Raw genomic sequence first — 12,343 nt, forward strand, 5'->3', positions numbered from 1 at the left:
AAATAATAATTTTTCATTGTATTTATGCTAATGGAACCTAACCTCGTAGGAATTCCTCAAACACAAGGTAGGAAAACTGTTGTGCGTGTCTCCCGCCATTCTTCCATGCTGAACACAAAGTAAATGAGAATGCAACAGTTTGGCAATGCTGGATACAGCATAAAGAATTGGGTCTCACTTATAGCACAACACTTGACCAAACTTTTGTTCTGACGTCAAGGCAGAAGGCTTTTCAATTTTAGTGTGTTTAATTATCTTGGCGTAAATAATAATTTTTCGTTCTATTTATGCTAATGGAACCTAACCTAACCTTGTAGGCATTCCACGTCAGAACACATGGTAGGAAAACTGTTGGACGACAAGAAATGCGAAAGAAACCTGGTTGTCAATTGCTTTGTATGGATAATCATCGTGGTATTTAAGAAGGTTATTCTACAACTTATACACGTTATTTTACAATTTCCATGCTTGACCGCTAATTATTAGATGCAGATTCGTGATTAGGAGGTCTCAATTAGTGAGTAGAAATTGGAGAGTGGTCCGGTATTGCAAACTCATGCCGATGCCACAATAACTACAGAGTTCATAGATATTTTTGCAGGAGATGAATTTTGTAAGTTGCATTAATTTACATATTTATTATTAAGCAAATTATGTAATAGAAATCAGTCATTACATAATATTTTCTAGGATGGTAAATCTACTCTGGACATAGTAATATGTCAAGGAGATATGCCCCATACATTCACAATTTAGGTCATTTGTGGAGGTGATGTGATCAGCTCCATTTCCCGGGACCGTCGACCCACTGTACCTCCTCGAGAATTACGTCGAATTTTTTTTAAATCTACAGATTTCAATGTTTTATGTTATGTAAAAGCGATTCCAGCATTAGGAAAGCACAAATAACGGAGATATTTGATCCCAAAGAATGGAACACATAAGTTAAAAACCTGCAATTTCGAAGTATTTTCGCCATTTCTTGTTAGTAAAAACTGCTTGTATGTGCACTAAAATAGCAAAAGAACATGCCGAAAATAAGTATGAGTACCAAACCTAACAATCCTAACCCAACTATGTAAAATTATATCTGTTGTGCAAAGCCGTTTTGGGTGCTATATTCACTTGCGTGAAACTTTTGGGCTGTTCTGCTTCACAGTTAAGACAAAATCTTCATATACCGTACGAAATATTTCACTTCAAGCATGTACGTACAATGATAACGTGTAATTACCGCCATCATCACCTAATTCTTCAAAATAAATGATATACATACCTTGAAAGGATGCAGTTTCCGCTCCGAGGTTGTAGGGGTGGAATGTGTAAAGTGGTAGACAAATCACATACTTACTACTCAACACGTACAGAGCAGAGCGTGTGACCCGTAGATAACGTGGGTCTCACTTATCACACAACACTTGAGCAACCTTGTGTTCTGACGTCACGGGAGAAACCTTTTTAATTTTAGGATAAATGCCTATGTTGTTAGGTTAGGTTTAGTTCTCTTAGCCTAAATAATAACTTTTCATTGTATTTATGCTATTGGAACCTAACCTAACCTTGTAGGCATTCATAGTCTGACGTCAGAACACAAAGTTGCATAAGAAGTGAAACATGGCAGACCCAGATAACGCAGGCTGGGAGGTCCCACTCATCGCATGAGAGTTAAACACCATCGTGTTATGACGTCAGCTACGTTTAATTTTATTACCATGAAAAATAAATTTGCAATGTATTTATGCTAATGGGACCAAACCTAACAACATAGGCAATCCTCGTCTGACGTGTGAACAAGATGTTGCCATAGTGTTGTGCGATAAGTGAGACCCCATCCGAACTCGAAGGTGTCTGTCCGTCTCTCAGGTGATTAGTAAGACCCAGTCTCTCATGCCAATCATGCTTTGCATGACGTCGTAAGTCATACACATAAAATCACTAATTACTCACTTGTAACGTATGAGCTAAGATCAACGACAAACGTTCACATGAATGAATCTTCCTTCCCCACTATTTTTTTTCCAGATTATCATGGGGGTACAGAAGGTCGATGGTACCCATTTCCCTACATGGTTGTCCTCATGGGTACCCTTGACTCTTTGTACCCTATCAAGAAAGTGAAATATTTTGCATGGTTCATGCAAAATATTTGTTTTTTGTATAGTTAAGATTATGTTGTTTATGAATTTTTCCATTGTCTTTAGCTCGCAGAGATGTGTTATTGTGAAATGAATTACGTCTGTTACCTTATGTAAAGCAGAACAGTCTAAAGGCTTTGCGCAAGTTAATATAGCACCCAACATGACATTCCTCAACAGCAGCTATAATTTTCCAGCATTAGGTTTGGATTTGATATCAATTTACAAGGTGTTCTTTCGCTATTCTAGTGTGCATTCAAACTGTTTTTGAGGTTCAAGTTCCTTTTGTTTTATTGCGATTTTATCATGCTACAAATGCAATTTTAACATGGTTTGATTTTGATTTACTTCTGTTAACACATACTTTAGATTTTGTTCAATATATGCTTTTGTAGTTAGGTTAGGCAGGCCAGGTTTGGTTCTCTTAGCATTAAAATAAAGTCCCTAAATACATTCTACTAAGGTTCCAATTTTCTTCTACATTGATTCCCACTAATCTACAATACTTACAGTCGCTTGTCAACGGAAAATACATTGTCCATGGGAAGCAAGCATGCTTGCGTAAGTTAGTTTTTAAGTTGTTTTTTCAACATAAATAATATATTTTACGAAATCTAAACAGTGTTCATTAGCCTACTTTAAGGAAGTTCAAATTTTGTGTGACAATAATTGCCAAAATTCTACGATCTTAGTCTTCCTGATAGGAGAATTAGAAAAAAAAATCATAAAACAATTGGAACCGTTACCGTTTTTTAATAATAATAATAATACTCCAAGATGGCAGGTTGTTACTTAAGTGGAACTTACTTTGGGATCAAACAGCTCAGTTATTTGTATTTTTCATGCGCTGGAACCAATTTCATACTGTGTAAAACATCGAAACCTGTCAACGAAAAGATCAACATAATTCTCAAGGGGGTACAGTGTAGCATAACAGCACTTCCCCATGTACCCATATTAGAGACCAGGTGAACTTTGATGCCCCATGCTTCAAAATTTCCTACCTAAACTTGCCCACCCTGAGAATCAAACATAGGTCTCCCATGTGGCAGTCAAACATTGGAGTGATTGGACCACCATGGCTCTTATTATTTTCTAGTGTTTGCTGTCATACACAGGAGCACATGAGCTAATATTTATGTAAAGCAAAAGAAAATATGTATAAACTTTATACAAGTATACTAAATCCAGTATGACCCTCTTTATAGTATGTATGAGGCGTATTTTTTAAGTAAGTACCATTTTGATATGTACAAAAATCAAGTAAACTTTTGGTAACAATTTTATTGTTACGTGAAAGACCACACTTTTATCTACTTTTCCACATAATTGCCACCAATATTAAGGCATTTAACATTAAACATTTTTGGTACCCATCATGAGCACAATTTTCGATAGTTTAATCGCTCGGTAACAATTTCGTACATAACACTTCTTGAAACTTCAGGGAACTCCTCTGATAACGAAGAAATCTTGAAGCGTCTGTTCTCTTTCACTTTTTCGTCGACTTTCTGCACCAAATCGACAGTGATCACTGAGGGTCGCCCACTCCGTTCCTCGTCATGAACATCCTTTCGGCCATCTTTGAAAGCTCTTACCCATTTGCGTACCATTCCATCACTCATAATGTTTTGTCCGTACACTTCACAAATCTGACGGTGAATTTCACGCCTTCAGCACTAAGAAAAGAAATAACAGCACGTATTTCACAGTCTGCGGAATTCTCAATCGGTGGAGGCATTTAAATACGCAAGAGCAAATGTATACATGATCGATTGTTGCCGCAATGGCATCTGTGGCTTGCCAACAGATGTAGGTACACAGTGCGCATGCACGAGACATCGACCGCAGCGCTGCAGCGGCGGAATTTCAAAATGGTACTTACTTTAAAAATACGCCTCATATATTAAATCATTGTAGAATAGCCGGGAAAGTTACTTTAAACCACTTAAATCTCTTGAATTTGGTTTTGCAAAATGAGTGTAAATCCTGTTGGTTACTGTGAACATAAAATTTAACCAGTCTTGTACACCATGCTTTATGTCATGAATTTCTCTTTACAGAGTATGCTTTTAAAGCGATAAATCAGGGTGGCTTAACTTCAATTGCCATGAAAGGAAAAGATTGTGCAGTAATTGCAACCCAGAAGAAGGTCCCTGTAAGTATATAGTTTGCACATAAGGTTATTTTCTTTTGTAAAGCAAAGTATAAAATGTGTAACTTCAAAATTGTGTTTAATACCTTGCTGACGTGCCTGGCATATTTCCACAAATATGAAACATTGCATGCCTTCATATTTTAGGCATAGACCTACTTTTTTAAATCTATTTATTTAAATCTGTTTAGGGTAATGAGGATGGTGTTCTAAATGGAACTGGGAATGAGTGGAAATTAGTTTGGAATTTATACAAAACTACTTTGCATGTTTATAGTTACAGAAATTATTATTTTCTGAGAAATTATAAGGTGTTAAAAGTAGATTGTGAAACACACATTTTTTCCATGTGTAACAGGGCTGGCCAAACTACATCTGTCCCACCTTAATACTCATAAAACCAAAATTAGTACATTTTGCATTATATTTATAGGGTAGCTACTCACCGGGAATTATGTGTGAATTATTGGCTCCGGGAATTATGTGTGAATTCTTGAATTTTTCTCTTTAGACATGCAAAATTGCAACTTTTATTAATCTAAATCCCACTGAATTTATATGTATTTATTAATCCCCTGGCACAAGCTCTTCACTGTTTAGCTTTTATTTTAATCGAGGAAGGAAAAGAAAAGAAAGCTGCTTGGAAAATAAAACAGAATTCTATCAGCTAGTTTGCTTTGTTAGTGTCCTTTGCAGACAGACAAAGAGTATTGCAAGATAAGATATCTTGAAGTTGGTTAGGTAAATTTGAAGTTCTTATACAATTAACAGTTTTTCGTAGATTACTATATCCCGTAACATTTGTGACTTGTGTTTCTAGGTGTATTTCTAGTCTGAATGGGAAATTGCAAATGTAAAAAAACTTCCTGAATTAGAATTTTTGGATACATTGGAATAGCACAGACCCTTTATATTGTTAATATATTTGTGTGTGTATTGAAGGGGGGGGGGGGGGTGAGAGGTGTAATATTTTCAATGGATAGTAAGAGTGATTTCATTATTTGAACAATCAGATGTATTCTTCACTACTTTACAACTATGGGTGTAATTTATTACAGATATTGTTTGTTCTAAAATGTAGAATATTTCAGCGAGATTTCAACATATTACACAGTCTTGAAAGTTAATATATATATATATCAGTGATATAGTTCAGTAATATTTTCCTGTAGTTTACGGTTATTACAAGCATAAGAAAACAGTTTTTCTTTGTGACGTTTCAGGAGAACACACACTCCTTTCATCAGACATTTATTTTCATTTTGACTAAAGATACAGTTATAACAATGGTTAGTAATTTTTTAAACAAAAAGAATACGTTGTATAATGTATGTTGTCAATGTTACATTGTTGTAATATAGCAACTTAACTGTGAAAAAAGCAGTCCGTTTTATTTTTATTTCAGATTTTTTTAAAATTATGAATCCCAAATATCATCAGGTAATTCAAATTCATCATTGTTTTCACAAAGTCTCTTGATGTTTTCTGTTACATTAAATTTTAAAGATGGTGGCTTACTCCATTTGTGAAAAAGAAAACTCCATACTGGATCTATGTTACTATTTTCATTATTTAATTTATTCCAGTGTTCTTCTGCAATGAACGAAGCTTCCCAGACATTCAACTCTGGGTTTCCCGTTAATCTTTCTTATGCTTGTAATAACCGTAAACTACAGGAAAATAATTCTATAATGCAAGCAATGCATACATACAAGAAAAACTATAGTTCAGTAATATTTTTAAAAGGCCTGTCTAGCCACATGGCTGGAACTAGAAGTTGCATGTCAACATCACACCACCATTAATTTCACTTCTTCCTTTGGGTTGAAATCGTTCAGTGATGGTACTATGCAAATCATCCAGTGAATTGATAAGTTACACAGTTCCTGTAAACACTTTTTATTGAATCAATTGTCTATTGAAGGAGTGCTTATGGATGTGTGCAAATTACCAAAGTGACAACATTGTATTTACACGCTATTCTTACAAATTAATTCCTGAGTCTCGGGAAACCTCTCCATCTGTCAAACGTATCTGTTGTCTAGTTACTAAAATAACAAGAATCTAGTCTAATAGAAATTTCACGTGTAAATTTGTAATTGCTCATTTGTAGCTTAAGTGTGCATGCAAAAATAAATTGGAACACCTTCAGTCTTTGAGTGCATTTGCTTATTGCGTAAAGTTTGACTTCAAAGTAGGAATCACTGCAACTGCAGTTGTGTAATATGACCTCATCTTTAAGTTTTTGATATAATGTATACAGGGTGTCTGGAAAGACCTGCACGATATGCTAAATCACAGGTTGTTGAGCACACAGGGAACATAATCTGGAACTGTGGCATTGCAATCGTCCTTGTTCCTTGTGCGGACATGGGCCAGATTCCCAATCTTCACACTGCACTCCCAAGGTTTTTCAGAAGCCTCCAGAATTCAAAGGAACCATCGCTTCCACACAATAGTATGTTTTCCGCATGTTCTTCTGGCAGCAACAGAACCAAAGAAATGGAGGCAATACATAATTACTTCTTAGTGAAAACTAAATGTTATTTTGTTCACACGTAATAAAAAGATCACTGAATTTGGTCCTAACTCCCCTGTGGGAAAGTGGTTAGGACAGCATGCTATGATGCCAGGAGTCCTGGGTTCGAATCTGGCCTGGGCATGAGTTTTCTTTGTTAGTGCCCCTTCATCAATTTTATCATACCACCATTCATCCCCATCTTTGAGATTAGCGAAAAATGGGAGAAATGTGAAGTAAAGTAAGCCATTCATCATCAGTGACATCAATTCATGATCGAAGATACGATATAACATTATGGGAATATCTTCTCTGAATGATTATTTTTAGAAGTGAATATTTTAGTCGATAATTTTGACCCTTTGAATAGTTTTCACCACTGTTACTGTAATTAATCTAATATTGACCAGTACTGCTATTAATGGACAAATTTATACATTACAGGACAAGCTTCTGGATCCACAAACTGTAACCCATCTTTTCAAACTGACAGATAACATAGGCTGTGTGATGACTGGGATGATTGGTAAGGAGCATTTAAGTTTAAATATAATTTCAGCATGAAGTTTGTGTTACTTGATTGTGGTATCTTTTTAAAAAGAATCAGCTTCAAAATGAAGATTTCGCTGTTTTCATATGTTATTGGTTTTGATATTAGTTTTGTACATAGTTGTAATTAGAGCCTTGTAGTATGCCAAAAAATTCCTTTTGCATTGTTGCTGACTATCTATTTAACATATTTTAGCAATTCTTGTGCCTTTTTAAAAGTTCTTACCTGCATCAAATGCAACAAGTCTATTGTCCAAATTTGCCAGAGCAATCCTACCCGAGGCCTTTTTGAATGATATCTGTTCTCTGTGCATATATAATATGGTCCTGGACTCAGATTCTACTGTGAGGTTGTCTGCGAATACTGTACTAAGAAATAGAAAGATAAAGTTAATAGTCTTCAAATTTGTTCAGTTGTCAGCAGTTTGCAGGGAAGGACAGAGTGTAAAGAGGTAAAGCTATTCCCTGCACATTGCAACATGTGTGGAGGTAATGTGATCAACACCATGCTCCAGCCTCTCTTACCCTCCAGAGTTGCCTCCAAGTACCCATTTATTAGAGGCTGGGTAAATTCCAGAGCTGCTCTGTGCAGGGCCATTGCTGTCAAATTTCCCACCCCAAGAAATAAAATCCAGGTTTCATATGTGGAGCCTGTTGTGACAACTATCTCTGACATGCACATATCATGAATGGACGTACGTCACAAATTAATCTCTGAATATTTTAAAGCAAATTGTGCCAGTTTGTAAATTTCACTGCATTTCACTCTGACAGAGCAAGTAAGAACACACCTCTCCCCACATAACCACCAGATGGATATCTTTAGATCTTTGAATTCGTCAATTTTGTCCAGGTGCCAGGGGCTTGTCAGTCAGCCTGCAAAACTTACAGCCGAAGGTGTACTATATGGAAGTGATATTTTGAGTTCCTCCATAGATACCCATGAAAGCATCTCACCCTTCCTAAACAACACACTATGTACAGAGTGGTGCCCTAACAGTGCTGAGACTTGTTTCTTAACCTGCTAAAGATGTGGCCCAGTCAAATATGAACACAATTTCAAGCTCTTGCGAGATAGGAAGAATCTTTCTTTTGTCCATCTCCAAATCGATGGGTGTGTACCTGGAGGCAACCCTGGTGGGGTAAAGGCAATTGGTCTTCCACTCGAGCAAAAAATGCTTAAACGAGCGGAATACACTTGAACTCTCAAACCCTATAAGTACACGTATTTCCGTCATTTATCTATGGTAGTGGGCCCCGCTGGATCCCGTTCGCTCGTCGCTCTCTTTTATGCCGGGTCATTCAGGCGGAAATCACGTATACGGCATCCCAAGGTTTTGCTGCTAGATGGCAAGACCACCTCCTAAATGTGCCTTCATGGCACGGTGCTATATGCACAGGGAACTTTACGTTTAAAGCTTTAAAATGTATGGCAGTTATCATGGTTAACAGTGTTTGTGATTTTGTCACCACTCTCTTCCTAAACTACGAATATAGAGTAACCAAGAAAGCTCTATTGTATTTTCACCCATCAGCATCAATAACCTGTCTCCAACATTCTGGAAGACTATGGATCCCACTATGGTAAAAACTCTATGGAACATGAGTCAAAGAAGTCATGAAGTGTAGTTTGTACTTCATCTAGGTTTCGGAACTGCCCTCCAAAGTGGTTGTCTGATAAATGGTACAGATGGGAATTGGACGTGGCAATGTCTGGTAATTAAGGAGGGTGCATTAGTATTTCCCAATCATTATGTATTTTAAAATTTTTAATGGCAAAATTATGAACTGATAAATTCTCTAAAATGACTCAGTTTAGTTCCTTACACTCCAAAAATATTTTTTTTTCATATACATGGTTTTACAGTATTTCTTATTGTTGATTTTAATTGTCCTCAGCTGACAGCAAGTCGCAGGTCCAGAGAGCTCGATACGAGGCTGCCAACTGGAAGTACACCAATGGATATGATATCCCCGTTGATAATCTGTGTCGTCGCGTAGCTGACATCTCCCAGGTTTACACACAAAATGCTGAAATGCGACCTCTGGGATGCAGTAAGTATTTTGGCTTTTTAGAGCTATTCAAATTGTTTGTGTGAGTTACTAACTCATAACATACATGTTTAGGTTAACTGTTTCATAACATTCCAGGTGTATTCAATTTAGAATGGTTTACCAGTATATTGTTAATAAACTTTTAGCTGGGAGAAAATTAATTATCCTCGTATGTTTCTTCACAACATTTTTATTCTTGTGACAAATGTTTAAAGATTAATGCAATTTTTAATGAAAATGGATTTTTTATGTATTCAGTACAACATTATGGTGAATTGAAAATGAAAAGTTTGATAATAAGAGCACCAAAAATGAAATAATAACTTGAAAAATCAAGATCCATATGTATAGATGATGAATTTGTAATATCGAGGCTCTTGTAATTCTTTTGGACTGTTCTTCTTCTTTTTCCAGGCATGATACTGATTGCATACGATACTGAATTGGGGCCATGCGTATACAAGACCGATCCGGCAGGATACTACTGTGGTTATCGGGCCATAAGTGTCGGTTCAAAGCAGACCGAAGGAAACAGCTTCCTGGAGAAGAAGTTCAAGAAGAAGCAGGAATACAATGAAGATGAAGCTATCCAGGTACTTCCCATCCACTTTGTTTCTTTGCAGAATTGAGTTCAGCTTTAAGGTATATACACCTAAGGATACTAGGAAATACCCTATAAAATTCAACATGGCACTACTTGTTGAATCCCCATTCGCAGTGTGTCTATTTCAGGACCAAGCTAAATTCCAATTTTACCCATATATATTTTCAAAATTTTCACTTTACTTTATGTTGATTATTAAGCTGGATACGATGTTTGAAAAATATGATAAATGAGAATTTTCGGGATTACATGTATTCCTTATAGGGAATCAACTTCAACATCAAGTTATGGCTAATCAAATGGAAGTTTCGATTTTTCCACTGGTGAAATACATCTTCAAACTGCCTTCTTTCCATTGATATCTTTTTCTATTCCATTGGGGTTTGATATTCCCAAGAGAACAAATCAAATAATACTCCCATAATCTCAATGCATTTCTCCTTGCCTCCTACGGCCATCCTGGCAGTGTTGCCAAACCTGATCTGCATAAAAGAGCTAAATTTCAACTTAAATGGAGTTAAAACTGACTTTCAATTAGCTAGATTTACAAAGGCTGGATAAAGTGCTTCCTAGGGTAATGGTAGTTGTCAAAAGGGGTAGGGCACTGCTATTATCGTTAACTCTAAATTGATGACAATTTATTCTTAGTTTTCGCCATCTAGAACTGGCGGCATCATCCATCTCAATAATCCACTGATGGTCGTATGAAATTGAAAATTAAGAATTCCCTGATAACAATACAGAGCTATTGAAAATGATCTTCCCGACTTCAAAGTTTAATAACTCACGTTTATTTATTCACAATGACATGCACCTTATGTTAAATGAAAGAAAAACTCAAAAAGTTTTAGTGTCTGGCAAAGCTGATGTTTAGTTACGCATTCTGCCGCTATGGCGACAGTAAATCAAGATGGCTGGAAAGGAAGACAGGAAAGCATTCTGTATCCTGTACAACAGTCAGTTATTTGTGTCCAACGAAGTTTTAGGACGAAGTTCGGGTTAGATCCACCAAGCGGGCACTCAATTCGGAAGTGGTACAGACAATTTAAAGAAAGTGGGTGTATCTGCAAGAGGAAATAAACAGGCCGGCCAGGAGTTAGTGATGAAACAGTTGAGTGTGTGCGTGCGACTTTCGTCAGAAGCCCCAAAAAATCAACGGTTCATGCAAGCAGAGAATTGAACTTGAAACAGACAACAGTGTGGAAGATTCTGCGAAAACGTTTGAAATTTCAACCTAACCGATTGAAATTGTTGCAGGCACTTAAACCTACAGACAAGGATAAGAGACTTGAGTTCTGCGTTGCTATGCAAAACCTTATGGAAAGAGATGGTTTCATTGAGTCTGTTGTCTTCAGTGATGAAGCTACCTTCCATCTTTCGGGGAAAGTAAACAAACAAAATGTGAGGATCTGGGCTTTGGAAAATCCCCATGTTTACGAAGAACATGTCTGTGATTCCCCCAGGGTGAATGTGTTTTGTCTGGTTACCTGTAACAAGGTGAATGGCCCTATGTTCTTCGAGGAGGACACTGTAAACGGACTTTCCTACCTTCACATGTTGCAGACATTGCTTTTGCCACAGCTGGAAGAGGACATGGAAAATTTTATTTTCCAGCAGGACGGGGCACCCCCACATTGGCACCGGGATGTCAGGAGGGAACTCAACAGAAGGTTACCAAATCAATGGATAGGATGAGCTAGTTGTGAGGATTAGGTTCTGCTTCCTTGCCCCCCCCCCTTTCCCCCCAGTTCGCCAAATATCACCCCATGCGACTTTTTTTTGTGGGGTTGCGGTAAAAACCAAGTGTATGAGCCACCCCTACCTAACAACTTACCTGAACTTCGAGTACACATCCAAGAAGCAGTTGCGTCCATTGACTCTGAGATGTTGGGAAGATTGTGGCAAGAATTTGACTATCGGATTGATGTGTGCTGAATTACAAAAGGCACTCATATTGAGCATCTTTGACGTAGAACATAATACGTATGTATGTAAAAAACCTTTTTGAGGTTTTATTTCTCATTTAACGTAAGTGGCATGTCATTGTGAATAAATAAACGTGAGTTATTAAACCTTGAAATCGGGGAGATCATTTACAATAGCCCTGTATTATGCCAACTTCATGTCAACATGGCACCATAAAAGAAGGACCTGGGGATATAAGAGGGTGAGTTGATGCAACCAATATAACAATAGCACGTCACGTGCAAAATGTATAATCATGGCGAAAGTTGGTCTATGTGGACCGGAACCAGTGATGGCATCATAGTGGGGCATGGGGCCAGGTGCTCCAGTTCACAGCCAAACGAGTGCACGAGAGCCAGATC

General features: G+C 37.2%; 1 protein-coding gene across 2 annotated transcripts in view; it reads left to right on the top strand.

The window, feature by feature from the left end:
• Positions 1-12,343, top strand: part of LOC145990196 (proteasome subunit alpha type-6-like) — a 35,638-nt gene that overhangs the window by 3,437 nt on the left and 19,858 nt on the right. For both annotated transcript variants that reach the window (XM_083125858.1, XM_083125859.1), the window contains exons 2-5: positions 4,199-4,293; positions 7,253-7,334; positions 9,257-9,412; positions 9,827-10,005. In XM_083125858.1, coding sequence (XP_082981984.1) covers positions 4,199-4,293; positions 7,253-7,334; positions 9,257-9,412; positions 9,827-10,005 — 512 coding nt within the window. The remainder of the gene's footprint in view (positions 1-4,198; positions 4,294-7,252; positions 7,335-9,256; positions 9,413-9,826; positions 10,006-12,343) is intronic.

The sequence above is a fragment of the Lepisma saccharinum genome, chromosome 7, assembly GCF_977018435.1.
Source record: "Lepisma saccharinum chromosome 7, izLepSacc3.1, whole genome shotgun sequence".
Taxonomy (NCBI): Eukaryota; Metazoa; Arthropoda; class Insecta; order Zygentoma; family Lepismatidae; genus Lepisma; species Lepisma saccharinum.